Source organism: Arabidopsis thaliana, chromosome 3 (genome assembly GCF_000001735.4).
Source record: "Arabidopsis thaliana chromosome 3, partial sequence".
In the NCBI taxonomy this organism is placed as follows: Eukaryota; Viridiplantae; Streptophyta; class Magnoliopsida; order Brassicales; family Brassicaceae; genus Arabidopsis; species Arabidopsis thaliana.
Genome location: NC_003074.8, coordinates 17,172,795 through 17,197,426, shown reverse-complemented (window position 1 = coordinate 17,197,426; position 24,632 = coordinate 17,172,795). Strand labels below are relative to the sequence as shown.

The window sequence follows — 24,632 nt, the reverse complement described above, 5'->3', positions numbered from 1 at the left end:
ATCATAAAAATCTCATTTAATCTACCTCTTTTATATAAAAACATCATTTATTATAACCAATTCAACCAATAAAAAAATATATAATTAAATATAATTAGTTAAATGGTATTAAATAAATAAAAACCCTTAAACTACATTTATATAGAAACAGAGGGAGTATCAATTTTTTTTTTTAAATGTCGATTCAAAATCTTTAGTAGACTACAAAATTGTTTAGTAGACTACAATTTTTAGATAACTTTGTCTATCATTTTCCCACTTGTTTAGTATAGGAGCATTTTTGTCAGTTCAAACCACATTAATTCAAAATTATGACAGTTTGGAAAAAAATAAAAATTTATGGCATTATTGGTAAGTTTATTGGTCAAAGTGGCAACCAAAACTTTTGGTCAAGTGACATTTTTGGTAAGTTTTTTGGTCAAAGTGGCAACCAAAAATATTATTCAACATGCAACCCAAACTTTTGAAGAAAATTTATTATATATGGAGACTACAAGTAAAAAGCCTCAAGACAAAACCTACCCAACGTGGTTAAAACCACCAACTCTTATATGAGACAAAAGAGAAACACACTTTTCTTGGAGTGTTTCCACTTTATTACTTCATTCAGAAAGACTAGTTGTCACACAAGGAACACGAGAGTCGAGAGAGTAATATATATATAGAGAGATAGAGCTTAAGCAATGGAGAAAATGGAAGAGAAGAAAAGGATAGTGTTAGTTCCGGTTCCAGCACAAAGACATGTAACTCCAATGATGCAGCTTGGCACAGCCCTAAACATGAAGGGCTTCTCTATTACTGTTGTTGAAGGACAGTTCAATAAAGTAAGCTCATCTCAAAACTTTCCTGGTTTTCAATTTGTAACCATACCAGATACAGAGAGCTTGCCAGAGTCTGTGCTCGAGAGACTCGGACCGGTCGAGTTTTTATTCGAGATCAACAAAACCAGTGAGGCAAGCTTCAAGGACTGTATAAGGCAGTCGTTGCTGCAACAAGGCAATGATATAGCATGTATCATCTACGACGAGTATATGTACTTCTGTGGAGCTGCAGCTAAGGAGTTCAACCTTCCTAGTGTAATATTCAGCACACAAAGTGCTACTAATCAAGTTTCCCGTTGCGTTTTAAGAAAACTCAGTGCCGAGAAGTTCTTGGTGGACATGGAAGGTGCCTAAAACCAGCTTAATAACCTATCTTGAAACCATTCGTTTCACTAATACGTCATTTTGTTTTGGCTTTTTAGATCCTGAAGTGCAGGAAACGTTGGTGGAAAATTTGCATCCATTAAGATACAAAGACCTACCAACTTCAGGAGTTGGGCCACTAGATCGATTATTTGAGCTCTGTAGGGAAATAGTCAACAAAAGAACAGCTTCCGCTGTTATCATCAACACAGTGAGATGTCTAGAGAGCTCGTCTCTGAAACGTCTGCAACATGAACTCGGGATTCCGGTGTACGCATTAGGCCCTCTTCACATTACAGTTTCAGCAGCTTCTAGTTTACTGGAAGAGGACAGGAGCTGCGTTGAATGGTTGAACAAGCAAAAACCGAGGTCAGTCGTTTACATAAGCTTGGGGAGCGTAGTTCAAATGGAAACCAAAGAAGTGTTAGAGATGGCTCGGGGTTTATTTAATAGCAACCAGCCTTTCTTATGGGTCATTCGGCCTGGCTCTATCGCAGGCTCCGAATGGATAGAGTCACTGCCAGAGGAAGTCATTAAGATGGTCTCCGAAAGAGGGTATATTGTGAAATGGGCACCACAGATAGAAGTACTTGGACATCCTGCAGTGGGAGGATTCTGGAGCCACTGTGGATGGAACTCAACGCTTGAAAGCATTGTGGAAGGAGTTCCAATGATATGCAGGCCCTTTCATGGCGAGCAAAAGTTAAACGCACTGTGTTTAGAGAGTATTTGGAGAATAGGGTTTCAGGTGCAAGGTAAGGTAGAGAGGGGAGGGGTCGAGAGAGCTGTGAAGAGGTTGATAGTGGATGAAGAAGGTGCAGACATGAGAGAGAGAGCCCTTGTTTTAAAAGAGAATCTCAAAGCCTCTGTAAGAAATGGAGGCTCCTCATACAACGCATTGGAGGAGATCGTTAACCTCATGTAGCAGTTCTTAAAAGAACATAATGAACTTCATGTATCATAAAAGAACATTGATTTTTATTGACCCTACAAAGTTTACAATGTTCGATTTTATAATTTATAGACCCGTTTGGAGCATCATGCCAAAGGAAAATTTTAAAAAGATTAGAATTTCGAGGCTTACCACTAACTCCTCCCAAAGACTCTTTGCCTTTCATAGTGTAGAGGCTTTCATAGTGTAGAGGCACAAGCTTCCCAGTTCTTGAATATGTTTGAAGAAATCCCCTGTCAACACCGAAATACAGTTTTAGCAAAAGGATTCACAAACACAAATTTCTCGCGCTTTATGAGAGCACGATCTAAATAGCAAAGGAATCTATGAGTATAAAGAAGATATATCCAAAGGTTGCATGTGCTATTGCTATTTGAACATAAAAATACGGTATAAATACAGAATTAAGTCTCAAATGTTGACAAACATATAGCAGAGAATAATAACACAGCAATACAGCAGATGGTATTCATTCTTACTTCTCAAATGCTCTTCCTAAGCATTTGTTGGAAAGATTATTGCTTCTTAAAAATGAGTTATACTAAATCTTTGAATATAAAGAAGATAGAGGTTTGCATCTACTGATTGCTATTTGAACATCCCTTAGAAACTCACTAACAGACTAATAAATTGTGCTATGTATAATTATACTGACCTGATTTACAGAGTAGGTGTTTGGTTTATGAAAATCAAAATCAAATACGATTATCTCTTTTGGCATTTTACTCAGGATAGAATTGATGCAGCAGAAAAAGACAATTTTTTTGGTATGGACCATCTTTTGATATGAAGCCAAAGTCGGCAAAAGAACCAAGAAGACAAAACCATCTTTGCTTTTTTTTTTTTGGTTATCAAGATAGAGAGATATACCAATGTCAATAAGTAAAGAGAGCCAAGAAAAACGAAATACAGATGAAACAATGTCCACAAGTCTGAGAATCTGATATTTATCTCAGAAACATACTCATTTTAATATTCTCATAGATCGGTCACAGGGAAGAAAAGAAATTGGAGGACCAAATTCGGAAAGCACGAGGCAGAGCAGTTCTTGTAAATTTTCGAAATGGAGGAAAAGCCGGCGGGCAGAAGAGTAGTGTTGGTTGCAGTTCCAGCTCAAGGACATATCTCTCCAATAATGCAACTTGCAAAAACACTTCACTTGAAGGGTTTCTCAATCACAATCGCTCAGACAAAGTTCAATTACTTTAGCCCTTCAGATGACTTCACTGATTTTCAGTTTGTCACCATTCCAGAAAGCTTACCAGAGTCTGATTTTGAGGATCTCGGGCCAATAGAGTTTCTGCATAAGCTCAACAAAGAGTGTCAGGTGAGCTTCAAAGACTGTTTGGGTCAGTTGTTGCTGCAACAAGGTAATGAGATAGCCTGTGTTGTCTACGACGAGTTCATGTACTTTGCTGAAGCTGCAGCCAAAGAGTTTAAGCTTCCAAACGTCATTTTCAGCACCACAAGTGCCACGGCTTTTGTTTGCCGCTCTGCATTCGACAAACTTTATGCAAACAGTATCCTGACTCCCTTGAAAGGTACTCTTGAATTCTCTGTCTTCTATTCTTGCTGGTTTCTATAATCTGTAACAGCATGGTTCTTGACCTTTTTGCAGAACCCAAAGGACAACAAAACGAGCTAGTGCCAGAGTTTCATCCCCTGAGATGCAAAGACTTTCCGGTTTCACATTGGGCATCATTAGAAAGCATGATGGAGCTGTATAGGAATACAGTTGACAAACGGACAGCTTCCTCGGTGATAATCAACACAGCGAGCTGTCTAGAGAGCTCATCTCTGTCTCGTCTGCAGCAACAGCTACAAATTCCAGTTTATCCTATAGGCCCTCTTCACCTGGTGGCATCAGCTTCTACGAGTCTTCTTGAAGAGAACAAGAGCTGTATTGAATGGTTGAACAAACAAAAGAAAAACTCTGTGATATTCGTAAGCTTGGGAAGCTTAGCTTTGATGGAAATCAATGAGGTGATAGAAACTGCTTTGGGATTGGATAGTAGCAAGCAACAGTTCTTGTGGGTCATTCGGCCAGGGTCAGTACGTGGTTCGGAATGGATAGAGAACTTGCCTAAGGAGTTTAGTAAGATAATTTCGGGTCGAGGTTACATTGTGAAATGGGCTCCACAGAAGGAAGTACTTTCTCATCCTGCAGTAGGAGGATTTTGGAGCCATTGCGGATGGAACTCGACACTAGAGAGCATCGGGGAAGGAGTTCCAATGATTTGCAAGCCGTTTTCCAGTGATCAAATGGTGAATGCGAGATACTTGGAGTGTGTATGGAAAATTGGGATTCAAGTTGAGGGTGATCTAGACAGAGGAGCGGTCGAGAGAGCTGTGAGGAGGTTAATGGTGGAGGAAGAAGGGGAGGGGATGAGGAAGAGAGCTATCAGTTTGAAAGAGCAACTTAGAGCCTCTGTTATAAGTGGAGGTTCTTCACACAACTCGCTAGAGGAGTTTGTACACTACATGAGGACTCTATGAAGACTTTTGTCTTTACTAAAACACCAAAACTTCAAGATTCCTCTTTCAACTATTCCAAGTTGTTTTTAGAGAAAGTATCATATCCTAAAATATCTAAGTGATGCCAAGATGTATTTGGATAAATGAATGAACAAAGCCATTTCATTGTGTTCGCTAACATCAACAACTTGAATCACCATAAATCTCATTACCAGAAAAATGACCATAACGTCTTGTCTAACTCTAGAAACTAATAAGATATATAAACATAAAAGAACAAAAGAAATGGATCAACTCACTTCTTTAATATGCTTTGAAATCTGTTGCCAAATCAACCATCTTCCCCGAATCACAACTTGCCAGAACTTTGCCATGCCATTGCAGAAGATAGTGAGGAATCTCCTCTCGAAAAATCTCTGTACTTTACAGTATCTTTGCTGTAACAGAAAATTTCAAATGGTCATTTTTGATGCTCACTTTCTCCCAACCACATAATGTTTAGAGTAAGATCTAACTAATGTAAATTAAACAATGTACTAATTCACATACCGGCTCATACTACACTCCTACGGTAAGTCTTCCCATCTTGCTTACAAGCCATGCACTCTTTTTCTGAATTGTGGAGTTAAAAGATCATTGTTGTGAACAAAAGTAAACAAATGGAAATTGCAGAGGAGCTCCAGGTGCTTACCAATGAGAAGAAGACCAGAATCTCTAAGCGGTAAATTGGTTTATCCATATCTCAAATCCATGATTCCATCTTCACTACAGAATCAAAATATCATCATGTTCACATTGTTACATTATATGAAAACATCAAATCTAAGTACAATGATAGACGACAACACAGTTCCTGCAACCATGGAACTCAAATTGAATATGCAATGACTCTTGGTTAAAGACAGAGCCTTTGGGATATTACATACATAAACATATAACTTAAGCACTAATTCATGAATTTACATGTTATATATGTATGATGACGAAGTTCCAATTCCAAGAAAGATCAAAAACTACAAAGTTACCTCTTTTACTTCTGGCGGAGTCGTTGACGGAGATTCACTCCGGCTCGTTCTTGCTGCGACGGTCGAAAACCACAGAAAATTGTCGCAGGTGGGTCTGGTTAGTGTAAAAACCGATAAAGGAGGGATTTTGACATTTTGTTTTGGAGGAGGAAGACGAGGAGATTTCTTGAACCGAATGTCCCGGTTTTTCTAAAACCACTTCTCAGACTCCCGGTTCATATTAACCAGCGCGTGCGTGTCGTCTGGTTTTCATCATGACCAACGGTCAAGATCAAAAGGATCGCCTTTTTTAGTAGATGGTGTTCGATGAAATGCTCGTTAGAGACGTTAAAGTTGTAGTGACAACAAATTAGTGTTTATCATTTTCAGAATCGGTATAATGGAAATGTCAGTTTCTTCATTCATTTGAAATTGTGACAAGATCCAACTCCATCATTTCACCACGCAATAACTAAACTGTTAGGGACAAAACGCAACATGAATGAATCAATGTACACAAGTGTGAGAACCTGATATTCCTATCATTGAATTGTATGGAACATGCCAAACTTAGAGAGTAAAGTGTACGTGTTCTATTTTGTAATGCAAATATGATGCAATTCAAATCAAACACGAGTTTATCTCCTTTGGCACGTTTCTCAATATAGATTGCTGCACCAGAAAAAGACAATTTTTTCTGTTTGAAGCCTCTTTTGACATGAAGCGAAATGCGGCAAGAGAACCAAGAAGACAATAGCATTTTTGCTTTTCTTTGGTTACCACTCTCTAACAAGATAAAGAAATGTAACACCATCCACCACATGATTCACATGTTGTGACGAAGAGAGCCAACAAAACGTTCGAGAGTCAGATACTTTATATATCGGTTACCGAAGTGATCGAAACCGCGAACCACGAAGCTGAGCAGGATACTTTTAATTAGTAGTTCATGCAGGTTTTGGGAATGGAGGAAAAGCCTGCAAGGAGAAGCGTAGTGTTGGTTCCATTTCCAGCACAAGGACATATATCTCCAATGATGCAACTTGCCAAAACCCTTCACTTAAAGGGTTTCTCGATCACAGTTGTTCAGACTAAGTTCAATTACTTTAGCCCTTCAGATGACTTCACTCATGATTTTCAGTTCGTCACCATTCCAGAAAGCTTACCAGAGTCTGATTTCAAGAATCTCGGACCAATACAGTTTCTGTTTAAGCTCAACAAAGAGTGTAAGGTGAGCTTCAAGGACTGTTTGGGTCAGTTGGTGCTGCAACAAAGTAATGAGATCTCATGTGTCATCTACGATGAGTTCATGTACTTTGCTGAAGCTGCAGCCAAAGAGTGTAAGCTTCCAAACATCATTTTCAGCACAACAAGTGCCACGGCTTTCGCTTGCCGCTCTGTATTTGACAAACTATATGCAAACAATGTCCAAGCTCCCTTGAAAGGTACTCTAAAACTCTCTGTTTCGTGGTTTCCGCGAGTGGCTATAAGATTGAAACAGCATTGTTTTTGACCTTTTTTGCAGAAACTAAAGGACAACAAGAAGAGCTAGTTCCGGAGTTTTATCCCTTGAGATATAAAGACTTTCCAGTTTCACGGTTTGCATCATTAGAGAGCATAATGGAGGTGTATAGGAATACAGTTGACAAACGGACAGCTTCCTCGGTGATAATCAACACTGCGAGCTGTCTAGAGAGCTCATCTCTGTCTTTTCTGCAACAACAACAGCTACAAATTCCAGTGTATCCTATAGGCCCTCTTCACATGGTGGCCTCAGCTCCTACAAGTCTGCTTGAAGAGAACAAGAGCTGCATCGAATGGTTGAACAAACAAAAGGTAAACTCGGTGATATACATAAGCATGGGAAGCATAGCTTTAATGGAAATCAACGAGATAATGGAAGTCGCGTCAGGATTGGCTGCTAGCAACCAACACTTCTTATGGGTGATCCGACCAGGGTCAATACCTGGTTCCGAGTGGATAGAGTCCATGCCTGAAGAGTTTAGTAAGATGGTTTTGGACCGAGGTTACATTGTGAAATGGGCTCCACAGAAGGAAGTACTTTCTCATCCTGCAGTAGGAGGGTTTTGGAGCCATTGTGGATGGAACTCGACACTAGAAAGCATCGGCCAAGGAGTTCCAATGATCTGCAGGCCATTTTCGGGTGATCAAAAGGTGAACGCTAGATACTTGGAGTGTGTATGGAAAATTGGGATTCAAGTGGAGGGTGAGCTAGACAGAGGAGTGGTCGAGAGAGCTGTGAAGAGGTTAATGGTTGACGAAGAAGGAGAGGAGATGAGGAAGAGAGCTTTCAGTTTAAAAGAGCAACTTAGAGCCTCTGTTAAAAGTGGAGGCTCTTCACACAACTCGCTAGAAGAGTTTGTACACTTCATAAGGACTCTATGAAGACAGTTGTGTCTACTAAAACACACAAAGCATCAAGATTCCTTTTTCAACCATTCCAAGTTTGTTTGCATAGAGTTTATCTGAACATCACTTAAAAACTCACCTGCAGAATAACAAACTATAAAAATTAATACTTTACCGCAAAACCTAAACACAGCTACACTGCAGATTCTCTCTAATTACTATGCAAATTGTCACAATGAGAAACATTTCTACTACTTAGTTTCAGAAAATGAATCTTACATACATCAACATGAGAATTAATCCATGAATTTACATGTTATATATGTATGATCATGAAGTTGCAACTCCGAGAAATTTCAAAATTAGCTCCGACTTTGATTGATTTGACTTCATCAAAAACTATAAAGTTACCTCTTTTATCTCTTTCGGAGTCTTTGACTGAGATTCTCTCCGGCTTAATTTTGCTACGACGATACAAAACCACCGCAAACTGCCGCATCTGAGTCTGGTTAGCTGAAAACCGATAAAGGAGGGATCTTGGAGGAAGACGAAGAGAAAAAAACCAATACAATAGATTTCTCTAACTGAATGTCCCGGTTTTTATTAAACCGTTTCTTCGGATTTCCAGTTTAGATTAACCAGCGCGTGTCTTCCGGTTCGAATTGGAAATGTCAGTTTCTCTTCATTCAGTTGAAAAGTTCATTAGCTAATGAACAAAGTCACAAACACAATTGCTTAGGAATATTTATTTGTATACAAAGATATAATAAACATAAACAGTCCCAAATTCGATGATTTTCTCTATTAACTTGATCGCTGTTCTCTGATTTAACTGATCCATCAAACCAATATCAAATTCTGACTTAACTTTCATATGTAACCGATCCAACAATTGGTATCAGAAACAACAACACTAGCATTTTCTTTTGCTGAAGAACCACACTAGCATGATATCTTCTAGATTTTCTACGTGGAGAAGAACAATCATTCATGTAGCCACTTATCAGGAATCTTTTGTGTTTGGAGACTACAAAGTAAAGCCTCTTCACATATTAATTATTATCTAAATCTCAAAACAAAACCTACCTAATGTAGCTAAAATTACCAACTCTTATGTGAGCCAATACAAAACAAACAGAGAAACAAGTTTTTCTTTGAGTGTTATTTGAGTTAATGTCACTTTCTTCTCGACCATATATATTTCTCATTAGCAAGCGAAAATGAACGATACTACGTTGTACATAAAACTATGATTCTTAAATCGTATACCAACCCTTTGATGCAATAATTTCACCAAGATGGAGAATCATACGTGTTGCAACTTTTGAAGGAAATCTATAGTAAGTCAATACCAACTCTTTGGACTTTGATGCAATAACCAAGATTGGAAAACCACTTTTGAAGAAATTTGTTATATTTGGAGACTACAAGTATAATCCCAACTCTTATATATGTGAGATAAAAAAACAAACCAGCTACAAGAAACACGTTTTTATTGAAGTTACTGTCACTTTCTTCCTACTACCAAATGTCACATAAAACAAAGAAATGGGATTTAAATAATAATTTTGGGTCTGTTAATAAGAGATGTTTCGAGATGAAAGGAGAGAAAGAGAGAGAGATTAAGCAATGGAGAAGAAAATGGAAGCAAAGAGAAGGATAGTGTTAGTTCCAATTCCAGCACAAGGTCATGTAACTCCACTGATGCAACTTGGGAAAGTACTTAACTCGAAGGGCTTCTCAATTACAGTTGTTGAGGGACATTTCAATCAAGTAAGCTCTTCTTCTCAACACTTCCCTGGTTTTCAGTTTGTCACCATAAAAGAAAGCTTACCAGAGTCTGAATTCGAGAAACTCGGAGGAATCGAGTCTATGATAACGCTCAACAAAACAAGCGAGGCAAGCTTCAAGGACTGTATAAGTCAGTTGTTGCTACAACAAGGCAATGATATTGCATGTATCATTTACGACGAGTACATGTACTTCTGTGGAGCTGCAGCTAAGGAGTTCAGCATTCCTAGTGTCATATTCAGCACTCAAAGTGCTGCAAATTACGTTTCACGTTGTGTAATTAGCTAACTCAATGCAGACAAGTTCTTGCTTGACATGGAAGGTAACCAAAACAAGCTTAATAACCAATCTTGAAATGATCACTCTTTTAACTTAACCTTGGTATTTGTTTTTTTCAACTTTGCAGATCCTGATATGCAAGACAAGGTGGTGGAAAATTTGTATCCATTACGATACAAAGACCTACCGACTTCAGGAATGGGGCCACTAGATCGATTTTTTGAGCTCTGTAGGGAAGTAGCCAACAAAAGAACAGCTTCAGCTGTTATCATCAACACGGTGAGCTGTCTAGAGAGCTCGTCTCTGTCATGGCTGGAACAAAAAGTAGGAATTTCTGTGTATCCATTAGGCCCTCTTCACATGACAGATTCATCACCTTCTAGTTTACTTGAAGAGGACAGGAGCTGCATTGAATGGCTGAACAAGCAGAAACCAAAGTCAGTGATATACATAAGCATAGGAACACTTGGTCAAATGGAAACCAAGGAAGTTTTGGAGATGTCTTGGGGGTTGTGTAATAGCAACCAACCATTTCTATGGGTTATCCGAGCGGGTTCTATCCTTGGCACTAACGGAATAGAGTCATTGCCAGAGGATGTCAATAAAATGGTCTCTGAAAGAGGATACATTGTGAAACGAGCACCGCAGATAGAAGTACTTGGACATCCTGCAGTGGGAGGCTTCTGGAGCCACTGTGGATGGAACTCAATACTCGAGAGCATTGGAGAAGGAGTTCCAATGATTTGCAAGCCCTTTCATGGCGAGCAAAAGTTGAATGCAATGTATATAGAAAGTGTTTGGAGAATAGGGTTTCAGGTGGAAGGTAAAGTGGATAGAGGAGAGGTTGAGAGAGCTGTGAAGAGGTTGATCGTGGATGACGAAGGTGCGGGGATGCGAGAGAGAGCCCTTGTTCTGAAAGAGAAGATCAAAGCCTCTGTCAGTAGTGGAGGCGCCTCATACAACGCATTGGAAGATATTGTCAATTACTTGAAGACAAAGCAAAGATGTTGAACTTCATGTAATATTAATTGAATTGTTGCAAAATTTGCAAAGTGTGGTTTCTTTTGTATCACTCTTGGCAGTTTGCTCAATATAGAATTGTTGCATCACAATAAACATCTTTTCTTTTGTCTTTGATTACTACTCTCTCTAACAAAATAAAGAGATGTAACTACTTGCGTACACCATCGACCACATGCTTCACATGTGCGCAAAGAGAGCTAACAAAACATTATACGGATGAATTAGTGTCCACAAGCGAGAATCTGATATTTATATATATAAAACGTTCAAAGAAGATGAGAAGCAGAGTAATCTATAAGCCCGGAGCTTAGAGAGCTACTTATTAGTTTTCTTGTAGGTTTTGGAAATGGAGGAAAAGCAGGTTTCTTAGTAACAGTAGCTTCCGCCCTATAAACAAGTAGAAAACATATGTATCAACTACATTGTGAAAAGGGCTCCACAGAAGGAAGTACTTGCTCATCCTGCAATAGGGGCGTTTTGGAGCCATAAAGGATGCAACTCGATACTAGAAAACATGATCAGCGAAGGAGTTCCGGTGATTTGCAGGCCATTTTCGGGTGAACGCAAGGTACTTGGAGTGTGTTTGGAAAATTGGGATTCAAGTGGAGGGTGATCTAGAAAGAGGAGCGGTCGAGAGAGCTGTGAAGAGGTTAACGGTTTTCGAAGAAGGAGAGGAAATGAGAAAGAGAGCCGTCACTTTGAAGGAGGAGCTGAGAGCCTCTGTTAGAGGTGGAGGTTCTTTACACAACTCGCTAAAGGAGTTTGAACACTTCATGATGACTCTATGAAGACAATTACTTGTGTGGATGTTAAGAAATCTATGTACTTTTCTATTCTAGAAGAATCTCGCTACTATTAAATAAGATAATCAAGGTCTGAAGATAAGGTTGTCACTGAATGTATGATGTGCAGAGAAACAATCATATATTAATGAAAATTATGAACATATATTGGAGATGAAAAGGTCTTGAAATTATTATCTAAATCTCAAAGTAGAACCCTAAGTGGCTGAAACCTATGTCAGCAAGAAACATTGGAAAGACTTTTGCTTTTGTTAAAATGTCACTTTCTTCCTTTTGTTGGACGTTCATTGGTATGTGGCTCTCCAATCACTCGTAAGGTCATCATATGAGGAATACTTGATTGTATTAAAATGGCTTCTTCTGAAACATTTGATTGGTTTATAAATTTTTAAAATAAAGTTTGTGTCTGACGCCATCTCTCACAGAAATAAACAATTCACTCTCTTGATTACCACTTTAAGAAGTCTGCAGACAAATAAAACAAAGGGACTTACCTCTTACAAGATAGAAAAATGAGTATATGAAATTTGTCTGCAGTCTTCTCTTGGTTTAGCTTCTACATGATACTTTGTATGATCCTCTCCTGAACAGATGCAATTTGGGACTTTGCGGTGGAAAACTCCGCAAAAGATAAGAAATTTTGTAGACACCAAGAACCTGTAACAACAATCAAATATGATCAAGACCTGCAAAAGATGCAGAACCCAAACATAAAAGAGAAACTGCTCATTCTACCTAAAAGCTTGCACAGGTAATATCTTGTCTAGATCAAAAAACATCACAAGACTTTCCCAATGAGGAAACCAAAACCAAAATAACATGACACTATCACTTCTGCAAAAAGAGTACACAAGAAAATGTCGAGCCACATGACACATATGCTCTCTTGGATTTGACATAACTCACAGTGTTAGTTACCTAGTCCCGAAGAGAAAATTAAACACATGGTTTTCAAAACCACCATATAATTCCGAAGATGAATCAAACATGATCTGGATTACATTAAGTCTCAAGTCACATGAGAGCAATTTTGATACTTAATTCTCAATAACATTTCAACATAGCACAAGAATCTCAAAATCAAATTCAACTTAGTTGATTATATTAACTCTGTCAACATCACCAAACAAGTGATTATTAAGACTTTATTGTATACCATTTATAGTAAAAGACAGAAACTTGATGAAAATTTCGATCAAATCGAGTAAGAATTATAACTGTACTGTACTTAAAAAAACAGAAACTTGACAATAATTATCAGTTCCACGAGCAATAACAAGCTCACCTATCTCTTCCTCCCCCATTGAATCCATCTATAGACTCTTTTTAATTCTCATTTGCGCTTCCACCTCCAACAGAAGGATAAGAAGCCATGGATCCAAACTTATTCTGCTGCATCATATAAGGATTTGACTCAAACGCACCATTTCCACCAGCTCCATGATGATGACGATGATTCTGATGATAAGGATCATGATTATGATTTTGATGATGATATCCTTGCATACCCATATGATGTGCATAAACTGGCATCTGCATCATCTGTTGCGTTCCATACGCCCCCGGAATCGGCACTCCAACATTACCGCTGCTACCGCCACCGCCACCGATATCTTGGAAGCTCTGTGGAGGAACAGGTGTTGAAGAGAAGAGCTTATCCGAAGCAGAGGGACCTTCATTAGTCAATCCCTGCATCCTTTTGAGGTAAAGCCTATACTTTTGAAGATGAGACGCAACGTTCTCACGAGTTAATCCTTCAACGTTCATCAGCTGCATAATCGTCTTCGGAACAGCGTTTTTGATCCCTAAGTGAGCTACAACGTCAACGAATCTCTTGTGTAGCTGCGGTGTCCACACTAAACGCGGTCGTTTAAGTGTTTTCCCAGATAGATCTTCAGTTCCTGAATCTCCTTCTTCCGCCGCCATCGCCGAATCCGGATCCACACCGCCACCGTCATCTCCATCACCGTTTGATGTCTTTTGCTTCTTCGAATCCGATCCAGGACTGCTAGATCCAACTCGATCTTCCTCCTCCACGTTATTATTCGACGACGAGGTATTTGGACCTGAAGATCCACCACGTAGCGACGAGAGCGTCGTCTCCGATGCACGATTCACATCCTGAATCGTACGGCTTCTCTCCGGTGTGATACTAAACGCCATCGCCAAATTCGGTGGAATCAGAGAGTAAGAAAGAGATGCTAGATCTTCGTCGCTTGGTAATCCCATCTCCCATTCAGAAACCCTATCTCCGTCGCCGGAAACATCGTAATCGCTCATTTGTACTTCCTCTCCCATTTCAAACTCTCTAATTTCTCGAAATTCAGTTAGAGATTGAGCTCTTCGAAGCTCAAAATCGATAAAAATTCAAATCTGAGATCGGAGAAGAAGAGAAGTTTGGTTTGTGAAGATGATGAGCAAACAATTTTTTTTTTTTTTTTTTTCAGAAGTGAAACAATTTCGAAAAAGAGAAGATTATCACTTGTTTTATATTTTTCTTTTCCAGGAAAAAGCGCAATATTTTAATTCCAACGTGGACGAGTTAGCTAGATATTTTAGATCTTCTAAATATCTTTTCAAACCGACCTAACCAATCTCTTTTCAACACGTCATCAGTTCACATTATGTATCAATAGTTACGATCTAGGTGATTGAAATTGAAATTACCAAACTAGGCACGTAAGATGGAGCCACGTGGAGTGAAAAGAGCCAAGTCAGCTATTTGTGAGGGTTTTTCAGTAAATTACTACCGACTTAGCAAGTTGTGTTTGCGGGCCTAGAGAGAAAGTGGGCAAAACCGGTGGGTTCGGCCAGCTGGAGAGTGAAAAGAGGAGAAAGATTCGGTGATGAGTATCTACAGTACTGACACGCAATGTGATCTTTCCACCGTTGGATTGTTGTTTTAGATATTTATAGAAGCATATAAAGATCAATCTAACGGCACAGATTGGCTGGCACCTAACTTTTAAGAAAATGAAAATAATTATTGTGGAAAGGCTCAGAGAGGTTTAGTTACTCTGTTTAGCTTCTTCAACGTCACGGGTTCGATGCCCCAACTTCACAAACTGACGAAACGTTATCTTCTTCTCAAATTTCTGATTCTCTGAGATTTCCCCAATTTTTCATCTTCTTCGAGTGATTAGTACAGATTAGGGTTTTATTCGTTATTATTGTCTATATTACTCCTTGATTGTGGTCGATGACCTCGCTACTTCTTCTCAGAACGCTTCCGCTTCTCCGCAACGGATTTCTCAACCATCGTCATCAAGTTGGTATCGTAGCTGGTGGAATTCTCAGTCACCGTCGGCGTTTGTTGTGTTCTCTTGCTGATAGACCACAGTTTTACGAGAATAATGATTCTGTTTCTCCGGTGGAGGGATCCGGCGCGGCGGCGATGAACGTGACATCGCCTGTTGTTGATAATAGCTGGCGTTATGAAGATCCTGATTATCGGAAATGGAAGAATCTAGAGGCTGAGATTCTTCGAGATATTGAACCTATTTCTCTTCTCGCTAAAGAAATTCTTCATTCCGATAGGTAATTTCTTCAAATTCTTGCTGATTGTTCTTCAATAGCTGTTCCATGTTTGGATTAGTATTGAAGGTATAGGCTCATAGCTTCTTCCAGTAGCTTAATCAAACAACATAGAGACACCATATGGCCTTTTGAGGTGACTATTACACATGATGATATTCTTGGCTTATTGTTGAGGATCCTTTAGCAATGGATGATAGGATTATAGTGGTCATTGCAGAAAGTGAGAGATGCTCTTGTATATATCTTCAGTTTACTTGAACATTAGGCAAATTACAACTTTTTTCTAGTGAACTATTGACATTTGAAGCTAGCTTCAGAGCATACTTGCTGTTTTCTTTGTGTAGATTACTTTTTGCAGTTCTAGTGAGCTGTTTTTTTTTTCCTTTTTGGTAAGCAGGTATTTGGATGGAGAACGCTTAGATTTTGAGGATGAGAAAATTGTCATGGAAAAGCTTCTTCCTTATCACCCATATTCCAAAGACAAAATTGGTTGTGGTCTTGATTTTATAATGGTACGTAAATTCGAGCTAACCCGATATCTCTCTCTTTAAGCTCTACTCATATAGAAATTATCTTGAGGTATTGTGCATAGTTCTCGAATCACCATGATAGATATATGACTTACTTACATGCTCTATCCATAAATCTTCATTTGCTTTATGTGCATGGACTTATGAGTGTGCTACTTTGTTACTGGCAGGTTGATCGGCATCCACAATTCAGGCACTCAAGATGCCTCTTTGTTGTGAGAACAGATGGTGGATGGATAGATTTCTCGTACCAAAAGTGTCTTCGAGCCTATGTTCGAGATAAGTACCCGTCTCACGCTGAGAGGTTTATTCGTGAACATTTTAAGCGTGCTAGTAGCTAAAAATCTGTATAACTGTCCCACTCATCATCACAGCAAATTCTCATAAATTTTTAGCTGAAATAACACAATCAGCTATGAAGCTTTGTTGTACAAAATTTATAAATTGCTCAATCTATTGGAAGACTTGAATGAGTTAGGAAAATAGTAGTTGGTTCAGACTGCAGAACAATCAATTTTTGAGACCGAAAGTAATTCTAGTTATGGAATACAATATTTGCATGTTGTAAAATCTTTTTAGCTGAAACTTCGAACATCCTTTGCAAGTAAAAATATTGTCACTTCAAACTTTCGAAGTAGCTAGAGAATTTCCAAAGTCTAAACTGTCAGAGAGCAAAGCCCAAAATGAACAATCTCAAAAAGAAACCCAAACCAGTACGCTTTGTAATGTTTCCAAACGATGAGGATAAGAGAAGAATCTACCTTATTCCAACCCATAATTGACTCCATATATATAACTCATAAAGTCAAATGTTTTGGTTAACAAACTACAAGCATTTAGTTGACAAAATTAAAGTTGAACCAATAACCATTTAGTCCTTAAACAAACTAAAAAATATGTCAACATATGTTGATAATCAACATATACAAGAACACATTTACATCATTTCCAAAATTCAAAGATTTATATTATATATTTCACATCAATACAAATAGATCTTTTACCTTCTTTTTCTTTTCTAATTTGGGGTCAAATGGATCTTTTACCTTGTGAAACAAATTATTTACAAACAAACAAAATTATTTTGTACTCCAACTAAAGTATACTTACCCCACAAAACGACGACGTTTAGTAACTTTCAAAGAAAGAAACGAAGGTAGGTCCCACGCTGATTCTTCTGAAACTTCTTCGAAGGTAACAGTTTTCACATTTGGGTCAAATATCTCGCACACGTCAATGACGCTCTTCACTCCAAAGAGACCACCGTTAATAACTCCGTCATCATCTCCCCTAGTCAAAACTCAAAACACTGTCACGTGTTCTCACCGTCTAAAGTAACACCGTTAACACTCACCTACAAAAAACCACATTATATAAACAAATCTTTTTTCTCCTTTTTCCTTCTCTCATCAACTTCAGATCCTTTCACCAGCAACACAAGTTATTTTCAAAAGATGATGCCAAATTCTAGATCGGCGACAATAACTCCGACGACAGAATCAACCACCACAACAACAACAACAACAACGACTCTAACGACGTCGTATTGGTGTTACAGTTGTACACGATTCATCAGCGTTTGGGAAGATCAAGACGCAAACGCTGGAGTCTTATGTCCTTATTGCAACGGTGGATTCATCGAAGAGATTGAAGATTCTTCTAATTCCACCGTCGCGGCGATTCCGGCTTCGACTCCGGAAGTTAGATCGGTTGAGGAAACACATAGATCTATAATTAGACGTCGTAGATCTAATCGCCGGACGTCCTTTAATCCGGTAATCGTCTTACACGGCGGAGGAGGAGGAGGAGCCGGTGAGAGAGTTGAGAACGAAGAAGGTGACGGAGCTACTAGAGAACGACGAGCTTATGAGTTTTATTACGATGATGGATCTGGTTCAGGTCTAAGACCTCTTCCTGATTCTGTATCTGAGATCTTGATGGGATCTGGATTCGAACGGTTACTTGAACAATTGAGTCAGATCGAAGCGTCAGGTAACGGAATCGGTAGATCTGGGAATCCACCGGCGTCGAAATCAGCGATTGAATCTTTACCTAGAGTCGAAATCTCAGATTGTCATACGAAAGCAGAAGCTAATTGCGCCGTGTGTACGGAGGTTTTCGAAGCCGGAATCGAAGGTCGTGAGATGCCGTGTAAACACATATTTCACGGTGATTGTATTGTTCCATGGCTTTCGATTCGGAATTCGTGTCCTGTGTGTAGATTTGAGTTACCTTCAGATCCAATCCAACGGAGTAATGAAGAAGAACATGCCGTTGGGATGACGATTTGGAGATTACCTGGTGGTGGTTTCGCTGTTGGTAGGTTTAACGCGGGAGTGAGAGAAGGTGAGAGGATATTGCCGGTGGTATTGACGGAGATGGATGGTGGTGGACTTGGTAGTAATGAAGGACCGAGAAGGATATCTTGGGTTAGAGCTCATGAGACACCGGAGATGAGTAGGAATGGTGGTCGTTCTGGTAATGGTGGTAGATTGAGAAGAGCTGTTCGTGGAATGGTTTCGTTTATGAGAAGAGTTAGACCAAGTCGTGGCTCTTCGAATTCGAATGTTATTGATTTGGATAGTGATGGTGAAACTAGAGTTATGAATCGATCAACTTCGTTGATCAGAAGATTTTTCTGATGAAACTAGGTGAGATTTTTTTGTTTGTTGATTCAACAATGTATATATATTTATTTAGATGAACTTATTTGGTACCTCTCTTGTTACATCAAATTTATGTGAAACAGAAAAAAAATGTCAAATTCATTATTCTTAAAACCTTTTTAATGGATTCTGAGAAAGTGAAAGAGAGAGAGATTGTGAAAATTGATGGTTTCAATTGCCAGATTTGAATTCATCTTCATTTTTGGTAGTGATATAGGCTTCGAATGGTGACCGAACCGTACAGTGCAGTACGATTCAAATAGTAACGAAATTCTTTACATATATATGTATGTATATATTTTTGTTACTATTTGAACCGCACAACACTTTATCCGCAGTTGAACTGCACGTCTCCATTCGGAGCCATTGATTTTTGACCAAATCGGGTGATGATCATTGTGATTTGATCTATAAGATCATTTTACTAACAACATTTCGTCACTTCATGGAAGTATACAAAAAGAATATCAGGAAAGCTATATTGAGTTACGTGGATACATAGATTTCTTGAGAAAAGGAATATAAAATTAGGACAACGAAATTGAGTTCTTGTGGCATTACTCTCGCATACGTCACTACTTACATCACTTGGTGATGATCTGAATTATTCTTTACATTGAATATTATGACAAAATAATTGAATGGATAGACTTTATAGACACGGTCTTCATATCTTGATTTCTTTTATGACAAATACAATGTTTCTTAATGGTGAAAGTCAAGGTTCTCCTCTCTACTCATTTGGGTGATCCTAAAAAAATCGATAATATTGAACGGAACTGATAAAAAAGTCACCAAGTTTTGGTGTCAGATATTTTCTAAGAAGATTCATTGTAAATGTGTAACCAAAGGGGTTAGATCTAGATGCTTGAATGGAGTAATGGAGGAGCTAGAAATGGCCGGACCACTTATCGTATTACTTTTTGAGTAACGTGTTTTTTCCTCCATTCACCAAAGGAACTTTAAAACATGCGGTCCTCTGTTTTTTTCTTTTTTTTTTTTTGTTGTTGTTGTAAACATGCGGTCCTCTGTATGGACACACAAACATGTAAAAAACTTTCACATATGCAAAACAGAACAAGTGTGGTTAGTAGTTCTAAAGAAGCAGCACGGACAATGTAAAGGTCGTTAATGTAAAGACGAGTGGTGTAGAATAATAGTAGTTTAGTGCTGGGAATGATGACTATGTGACTTTCTTTTGTGTTAGAGAACAAAAGCTTGCGGATTTACTTCAGCACAACAAAGCAAATCCTTATGAGACTGACATATGGTTTACGATCAGGGGCGGACCCAGCAGAAATATTTAATGGGGGCAAAATGTCTCTAAATAGCTTTAAACCCGATAACTCTTGCTTTTAGTGGGGGCATTTCTTACAATTCTGCTACTTTACTTACTATATCTTATTAAAAAACGTAAACTATTTATATTTTATTGGTGGCAGTTGCCCCCACCACCCATAACGTGGGTTCGCTTCTGCTTACGACTAAAGTTGAGGACAAAAAAGTGTCATGGAGACCAAATATATAAAAAAAATTACTTAGAAAACGAAATGTACTGTTTTTATTCAGTTGACATCAAGCTTTGATTACAAGAAAGCGCATATGAGTAATAACCAGGTGTGAAACATAAATTGTAGGATTTCATTTCAGGGTCGAATATAGCAAGATTGTGATCATTGACATTTGTATCCAAAAGCAGTAATGATTTCTTATTCTTCATAACCATGATCAGAGTGACACATGGGTAGATATCATCATAGAACGAATGATAATCAACTGTTACTGGCAGATCAAACGAATATATTTTCTCCCATGTCATGTCAGAATTGTCTAATGTCCATATCTCTTGTCTTGACCACTTCTTTTGAGATACGCAAAGACGATTATTCAGGTTACACATGATGATATGCTTACGAGTTGCTTGGCCAAACGGAGCTTTTGAGATGATTTAAAACTTTTCTATGTGAAAATCGAAAGATAATATCTTTGTTTCTGTGATATCCTCGTTGGTGAACCAATAGAGTGATCCATCTAAATATAATAGATTATTTCTACCATCAATAAGACAAGGAGCAGCGACCACATACCTCCAAGTGTTGTTGGTGCTACTAAAATCAAAAACTCCACAAGTTGTAATGTTTTCACGACCTAGCTCCAATGAATTATTTAGTTTTTTAGTTTCCGTTTTTGTTAATCTAAAGTCCAAAGGATTAGTTTGGGTTGGTGGTTTACACGACGTTTAAACTACTCTAGCGTGTATGTGATTCTAACTCAAAAGCGGGAAACAAATTTTGAAAACTCAGGGTCATAATCGTAAATTAACATGCTGATTGTTTCAAAAGAGCCGGTTAAATAGTTCTGGCCTCACTTACTCTATTTGCCAACGTTAACTCTTCCCCTTCCACAAGTAACGGTTAGCGAAAGTTGAAATTTCAAAATTCATTTCTTCAAATCCTCTTTGAGAAAAATGCGTTAGGGTTTACATATTCGCATGGAGAAGCGATTTTCATTTTCTATCTTCTTCTGATTCTTTTCTCCGATCAATTGAATTGCGTCTCTGATTCGTTGGGTCAAATTCAAATCGGGATCAAAGGGTTTTGATTTTGGGTCGATGATAATCAGATGATTAATGCAAGGATTATTACTTGTCTATTGGTTTGAATCCTGATCGTGTGATAGTCTTACGAAATCGAAGAAGGTACGAAATGTTTCGATCTCTCTATCTTCTTGGTTAATTTGGGAATCTAGGGTTTGGATTTGGAATTTGCTTTCGTTGATTTCTGTTGGAATTTAGAGGTTTGATGGTTCTGGGATCTTTCTATTAGGATAATGTCTATCTTGTTCGATAGGTTTTAAATTTGGTGATCGGAGACTTTTAATGTTCTGAAACAGTTGAATAGAGTCTAAATGTCTCTCTTACTTGTTGAAATTGATGAGTCTGAATGGCTAAAAAAACCAACGATTTAAAAACCAACTTTTAGTCCATGATTTTGATTGTATCGTTTTGGGATTTTAAGGAAGCAATCATATTCGCATAATCTGGACTAATGGATCTTTCTTTGGTTGTGGAGTCATTATGAGTCCATCACTGTCTTTATTCGTGAATTCGTGAAGATTTATTTTGAAAAAGGAAAAAAATGGTTGATTGTTATATTCATGCAAGAACAATCTGTGAATTTGTGTTTCTTATTTGCATGTTTAAAATGGTTGATTTCCGAGATCTAATTAGTCTTGTGGTCATATGATTCAGGCTATCAAGTGGCAATTCATATCTCAATTTGGAGATGGGAACATTAATGTAAGTTTTGAAACACTGTTTTAAAGTATAATTTGTTGCCTAGATGATGTATTGGAGTCTCTTTCTATTATCTTAATGTGTTCTCATGAGTGAGATTGTTTTTCTATCTTTGATAGTTATATTAGTAAGCAGTTAGATTTTGGCTCTATAAGGCCTGGCATTTATTTGGGTAGTTTCATTTACTGTTGTACTTTCAGGTGCAGTATTTCAAGAGAAGTTTTTGGCTCAGTAAGCAAAAGGAAATGAGGGGTTGTGTCTCCTTCTTCATGTAGATATCTTTGAGGTCCAGAGAACAAAAATTTCGAAGGTGATTTTGTAGCCAAAATCATATGAGAGGTCAGATATCTCTCCCTCTAATTTCATGTCTATTGTGTCATGCATAAGTTCATCTATTATGTCTTGACTTGTTAGGGTTACTCACACTATCTAGAAACACACACGTTCACAGACATAACAAACACAACAAACACAATGCACTCAAACTCAGAGCACACCCAAAGACAACAAAAGTCAAACATAACACAAACAAAACTCAAATGCAACACAAAAACAATTCACATTACACGCAACAAAACTCTAAACACACTCAAACACAACATAACACTAGAAATTAAATATAGCACAACAAAAAACTAGACACCAAAAGAAAAAAACAATAACTTCACGATTAACATCTTTTTTTCTCAGTTGGTAACTAAGAACTTTGAGATTTTGTTGCTAAGTCAAATTCATGTGAAGTATCTCTTCTTATTTTCTTTCCTTTCTTGGTATCTTACGACTATTAATCATTTTCTGTTGCTAAGTCAATTTCAGGTGAACTTTGAGATTCAGTTGCTAAGTCAATTGACGCTTAGTATATTTTGTTAGCAATTCTTACTTTGATGCTATTCCAAAAGAAAAACTCATCAAAGACACTAGGCCCACTACAAGCAGAAGCGGTGTCCTGCATACGAAATTTATTTTGATATTAGTTATGTTACTTTCCATGACTCAGACATATCAGGGAAGCTCGGTGATGATTCAAAATGCAAGATAAAAGCTAGAGTTATAAGGTGAAGTTTATCTATTTCTACTCAATACATACTTCACAAAGGACAAATGCACTCGTAAAAACTTGTTTTATTCAAACTTAATAAGCATGTTCAATATTTGAGTTGTGGACATTGTTTCCTTTGTCAAGATTAACAGAAACAACAGGAGCAAAGAAGTCGAATCAGGCTTGGATCAGAATTTGTAAGTTTCTTAATTAGCATTATTTTGTGATTTAATTTTACAGTCTTATGTATATAGTTACTGCTATTAGAATGATTTTGTATCAAGATGGACGACCCTTAAGCTGAATATAACTAAACTTAGGAAAGTACTTCAGTTGCCTCGGAGAAAGGAAATATCAGGTAGATAAACTACCTTCATCTCTTTTCAGAGTTTTTGTAGTTTTCTAATGGTCTTGTGTATACTGCTAACATAATGGTTCTGTACCAGGATAGGCGATTCTTAAGTGGAAAAGAACCAAATTTAAGAAAGCTATTCAATCTCTCCGTAAAAAGAAGGGTCAGGTAGATAAACACACTTTGATACAATGTTTTCTACTAATTTCTAACGTGTTTAAGTGATATCAACTAAAAAAACATATCATATAGATCTCGATTTCCAAGGTACGATATTGCAGTTTATATTCCTCTGGAGTTAGATTGTTTTTCTAACTTGAAGAGTTATGTTTTCAGTTGGGTTCTTCATTATAAAGCATGATCTGTAAAGTAGCATGCAGTCAGATTTTGGCTCAGTAAGACTCTACCTAGTGTTTTTTTATTTATTTTGGCATTGATTTGTGGTTTCAATTTATTGTTTGTGTTGTACTTTCAGGTGAAATTTTGGTTTAGTAGCCAAGAGGCAAACGAGGGGTCGTGTTTCCGGCCTCTTGCTGGTAATTTTCAGGTCAAGAGAACAAAATTTCGAAGGTGAATATGTAACCAAGTGCATATGAGAGGTTAGATATCGCTTCATTTATTCTCATGTCTATTGTATCATGCATAGGTTCTCAGGATCATCTCAACAGGGTGTTTGCATTTGATTAGCCAAGTTGTCTAGGCTTTGTTTGGGTTACTCACACTATCTTAAAACACACAATTTCACAGACACGAAAAATTACTCCATCACAATGCACTCTAAATCAAAACACACCCAAACACAAAACAAAACTCAAACATACACACAAAACTCAAACAAGCACATCTCACGTAACAAAAATCTAAACACACTCAAACACAACATAACAAAAGAAACAAAATACAGCACACCACAAAAGTAGACACCAAAAAAGGGACAAAAAAACAAAACTTCACGATCAATATCTTTTTGTATTGGTAAGAAGTTTGAGATTCAGTTGCCTAGTCAATTTCAGGTGAAGTATCGTTCTCTTCTCATTTCTTTGTCTTTTACAACTATCAATTATTTTGTCACATTGAATCTAATTACTTTTTATGCTGCTCTCAAAGTGAAATTCAAGCCAGTACAAGCGAAAACAGTGTCCTGCATACAAAACTAAAGAGGTAATCAATACATTTACTTACATATGTTTCATACTGTCATTTCTTGTGAAGGGATACTCTGTGATGATTCAAAATCGAAGGAAAAAACACTAGAGTTTTAAGGTGAAGTTTCTCGATTTTTTCTCATACACATTTTCTTATTAATACATACTTCACAGAAGACAAATCGTG

General features: G+C 37.8%; 10 protein-coding genes, 3 long non-coding RNA genes and 2 other non-coding genes across 21 annotated transcripts; 9 read left to right on the top strand and 6 right to left on the bottom strand.

Moving 5' to 3' along the window:
• Positions 1-683: 683 nt before the first annotated feature.
• Positions 684-2,109, top strand: AT3G46680 (UDP-Glycosyltransferase superfamily protein; the record flags this gene model as incomplete). Its single annotated transcript, NM_114535.1, has 2 exons — positions 684-1,167; positions 1,244-2,109. The coding sequence occupies 2 exons, from the start codon at positions 684-686 to the stop codon at positions 2,107-2,109; spliced, it is 1,350 nt and encodes a 449-aa protein (NP_190252.1).
• Positions 1,395-2,836, bottom strand: AT3G00810. 2 transcript variants are annotated; one of them, NR_143870.1, is made up of 2 exons: positions 2,616-2,782; positions 1,395-2,369 (listed from the first exon to the last, which is right to left on the bottom strand). It is a non-coding gene; the product is annotated as an uncharacterized misc_RNA (transcript). The 2 variants fall into 2 exon arrangements; NR_143869.1 differs by lacking the exon at positions 2,616-2,782 and adding an exon at positions 2,792-2,836 and having other exon boundaries at positions 2,168-2,369.
• A 146-nt stretch (positions 2,837-2,982) lies between these two features.
• Positions 2,983-5,759, bottom strand: AT3G46668. The gene is made up of 4 exons (NR_141648.1): positions 5,637-5,759; positions 5,303-5,376; positions 5,161-5,223; positions 2,983-5,048 (listed from the first exon to the last, which is right to left on the bottom strand). It is a non-coding gene; the product is annotated as an other RNA (long non-coding RNA).
• Positions 3,030-4,838, top strand: UGT76E11 (UDP-glucosyl transferase 76E11). The gene is made up of 2 exons (NM_114534.3): positions 3,030-3,677; positions 3,755-4,838. The coding sequence occupies exons 1-2, from the start codon at positions 3,200-3,202 to the stop codon at positions 4,630-4,632; spliced, it is 1,356 nt and encodes a 451-aa protein (NP_190251.1). The 5' UTR covers positions 3,030-3,199; the 3' UTR covers positions 4,633-4,838.
• AT3G46666 (uncharacterized protein) lies at positions 5,534-5,829 on the top strand (the record flags this gene model as incomplete). Its single annotated transcript, NM_001125311.1, has 1 exon — positions 5,534-5,829. Exon 1 carries the CDS (start codon positions 5,575-5,577, stop codon positions 5,827-5,829), a length of 255 nt encoding a protein of 84 aa, NP_001118783.1. The 5' UTR covers positions 5,534-5,574.
• A 248-nt stretch (positions 5,830-6,077) lies between these two features.
• Positions 6,078-8,588, bottom strand: AT3G46658. 2 transcript variants are annotated; one of them, NR_141647.1, is made up of 3 exons: positions 8,397-8,588; positions 7,582-8,124; positions 6,078-7,423 (listed from the first exon to the last, which is right to left on the bottom strand). It is a non-coding gene; the product is annotated as an other RNA (long non-coding RNA). The 2 variants fall into 2 exon arrangements; NR_141646.1 differs by having other exon boundaries at positions 6,078-8,124.
• On the top strand, positions 6,260-8,163 carry UGT76E12 (UDP-glucosyl transferase 76E12). Its single transcript, NM_114533.2, has 2 exons — positions 6,260-7,060; positions 7,141-8,163. Exons 1-2 carry the CDS (start codon positions 6,565-6,567, stop codon positions 8,019-8,021), a joined length of 1,377 nt encoding a protein of 458 aa, NP_566885.1. The 5' UTR covers positions 6,260-6,564; the 3' UTR covers positions 8,022-8,163.
• Positions 8,589-9,605: 1,017 nt separating the features above from the next.
• On the top strand, positions 9,606-11,974 carry AT3G46650 (UDP-Glycosyltransferase superfamily protein). Its single transcript, NM_114532.5, has 3 exons — positions 9,606-10,047; positions 10,183-10,837; positions 11,647-11,974. Exons 1-3 carry the CDS (start codon positions 9,615-9,617, stop codon positions 11,864-11,866), a joined length of 1,308 nt encoding a protein of 435 aa, NP_190249.4. The 5' UTR covers positions 9,606-9,614; the 3' UTR covers positions 11,867-11,974.
• PCL1 (Homeodomain-like superfamily protein) lies at positions 10,468-14,385 on the bottom strand. Of its 3 annotated transcripts, NM_001339273.1 has the most exons (3): positions 13,306-14,357; positions 12,376-12,538; positions 12,073-12,241 (listed from the first exon to the last, which is right to left on the bottom strand). In NM_001339273.1, exons 1-2 carry the CDS (start codon positions 14,177-14,179, stop codon positions 12,438-12,440), a joined length of 975 nt encoding a protein of 324 aa, NP_001319698.1. In that variant the 5' UTR covers positions 14,180-14,357; the 3' UTR covers positions 12,073-12,241; positions 12,376-12,437. The 3 variants fall into 3 exon arrangements, with proteins under 3 accessions (NP_001030823.1, NP_001319698.1, NP_190248.1); NM_001035746.2 differs by having other exon boundaries at positions 10,468-12,538; positions 13,167-14,337; NM_114531.3 differs by lacking the exons at positions 12,073-12,241; positions 12,376-12,538 and having other exon boundaries at positions 12,541-14,385.
• A 481-nt stretch (positions 14,386-14,866) lies between these two features.
• On the top strand, positions 14,867-16,749 carry AT3G46630 (DCL protein (DUF3223)). Its single transcript, NM_114530.4, has 3 exons — positions 14,867-15,418; positions 15,816-15,930; positions 16,119-16,749. The coding sequence occupies exons 1-3, from the start codon at positions 15,081-15,083 to the stop codon at positions 16,287-16,289; spliced, it is 624 nt and encodes a 207-aa protein (NP_190247.1). The 5' UTR covers positions 14,867-15,080; the 3' UTR covers positions 16,290-16,749.
• Positions 16,750-16,867: 118 nt separating this feature from the next.
• On the top strand, positions 16,868-18,826 carry RDUF1 (zinc finger (C3HC4-type RING finger) family protein). Its single transcript, NM_114529.6, has one exon. The coding sequence runs from the start codon at positions 17,403-17,405 to the stop codon at positions 18,588-18,590; it is 1,188 nt and encodes a 395-aa protein (NP_190246.1). The 5' UTR covers positions 16,868-17,402; the 3' UTR covers positions 18,591-18,826.
• On the bottom strand, positions 18,819-18,980 carry MIR5651. Its single transcript, NR_141331.1, has one exon. It is a non-coding gene; the product is annotated as a microRNA ath-MIR5651 precursor (primary transcript).
• Positions 18,981-19,416: 436 nt separating this feature from the next.
• AT3G07505 lies at positions 19,417-20,066 on the bottom strand. The gene has a single exon (NR_141330.1). It is a non-coding gene; the product is annotated as an other RNA (long non-coding RNA).
• A 1,373-nt stretch (positions 20,067-21,439) lies between these two features.
• AT3G46617 (uncharacterized protein) lies at positions 21,440-22,399 on the top strand. Its single transcript, NM_001339272.1, has 3 exons — positions 21,440-21,463; positions 21,865-21,912; positions 22,110-22,399. Exons 1-3 carry the CDS (start codon positions 21,444-21,446, stop codon positions 22,156-22,158), a joined length of 117 nt encoding a protein of 38 aa, NP_001327352.1. The 5' UTR covers positions 21,440-21,443; the 3' UTR covers positions 22,159-22,399.
• A 1,045-nt stretch (positions 22,400-23,444) lies between these two features.
• Positions 23,445-24,455, top strand: AT3G46616 (uncharacterized protein; the record flags this gene model as incomplete). 3 transcript variants are annotated; one of them, NM_001339270.1, is made up of 4 exons in its annotated part: positions 23,675-23,695; positions 23,776-23,870; positions 23,947-24,313; positions 24,408-24,428. In NM_001339270.1, the coding sequence occupies 3 exons, from the start codon at positions 23,675-23,677 to the stop codon at positions 23,981-23,983; spliced, it is 153 nt and encodes a 50-aa protein (NP_001319697.1). In that variant the 3' UTR covers positions 23,984-24,313; positions 24,408-24,428. The 3 variants fall into 3 exon arrangements, with proteins under 3 accessions (NP_001327353.1, NP_001319697.1, NP_001154666.1); NM_001339271.1 differs by lacking the exons at positions 23,947-24,313; positions 24,408-24,428 and adding an exon at positions 23,445-23,468 and having other exon boundaries at positions 23,637-23,695; positions 23,776-23,900; NM_001161194.2 differs by having other exon boundaries at positions 23,947-24,455.
• Positions 24,456-24,632: the final 177 nt, after the last annotated feature.

Excerpts from the sequence above, each read along its gene's own strand:
- UGT76E12 (NM_114533.2), top strand. The coding sequence starts at position 6,565 with ATGCAGGTTTTGGGAATGGAGGAAAAGCCTGCAAGGAGAAGCGTAGTG. Across the intron at positions 7,061-7,140 it reads TGTCCAAGCTCCCTTGAAAG|AAACTAAAGGACAACAAGAA; the intron begins GTACTCTAAAAC and ends CCTTTTTTGCAG.
- RDUF1 (NM_114529.6), top strand. The coding sequence starts at position 17,403 with ATGATGCCAAATTCTAGATCGGCGACAATAACTCCGACGACAGAATCA.
- PCL1 (NM_001339273.1), bottom strand. The coding sequence starts at position 14,179 with ATGGGAGAGGAAGTACAAATGAGCGATTACGATGTTTCCGGCGACGGA. Across the intron at positions 12,539-13,305 it reads TCATGGAGCTGGTGGAAATG|GTTCTTGGTGTCTACAAAAT; the intron begins GTGCGTTTGAGT and ends TTGTTGTTACAG.
- AT3G46617 (NM_001339272.1), top strand. The coding sequence starts at position 21,444 with ATGTCTATCTTGTTCGATAG. Across the intron at positions 21,464-21,864 it reads ATGTCTATCTTGTTCGATAG|GCTATCAAGTGGCAATTCAT; the intron begins GTTTTAAATTTG and ends CATATGATTCAG. Across the intron at positions 21,913-22,109 it reads TTGGAGATGGGAACATTAAT|GTGCAGTATTTCAAGAGAAG; the intron begins GTAAGTTTTGAA and ends TTGTACTTTCAG.
- AT3G46650 (NM_114532.5), top strand. The coding sequence starts at position 9,615 with ATGGAGAAGAAAATGGAAGCAAAGAGAAGGATAGTGTTAGTTCCAATT. Across the intron at positions 10,048-10,182 it reads TGCTGCAAATTACGTTTCAC|ATCCTGATATGCAAGACAAG; the intron begins GTTGTGTAATTA and ends TCAACTTTGCAG. Across the intron at positions 10,838-11,646 it reads GAGCAAAAGTTGAATGCAAT|GTACTTGGAGTGTGTTTGGA; the intron begins GTATATAGAAAG and ends GGTGAACGCAAG.
- UGT76E11 (NM_114534.3), top strand. The coding sequence starts at position 3,200 with ATGGAGGAAAAGCCGGCGGGCAGAAGAGTAGTGTTGGTTGCAGTTCCA. Across the intron at positions 3,678-3,754 it reads TATCCTGACTCCCTTGAAAG|AACCCAAAGGACAACAAAAC; the intron begins GTACTCTTGAAT and ends ACCTTTTTGCAG.
- AT3G46630 (NM_114530.4), top strand. The coding sequence starts at position 15,081 with ATGACCTCGCTACTTCTTCTCAGAACGCTTCCGCTTCTCCGCAACGGA. Across the intron at positions 15,419-15,815 it reads GAAATTCTTCATTCCGATAG|GTATTTGGATGGAGAACGCT; the intron begins GTAATTTCTTCA and ends TTTGGTAAGCAG. Across the intron at positions 15,931-16,118 it reads GTGGTCTTGATTTTATAATG|GTTGATCGGCATCCACAATT; the intron begins GTACGTAAATTC and ends TGTTACTGGCAG.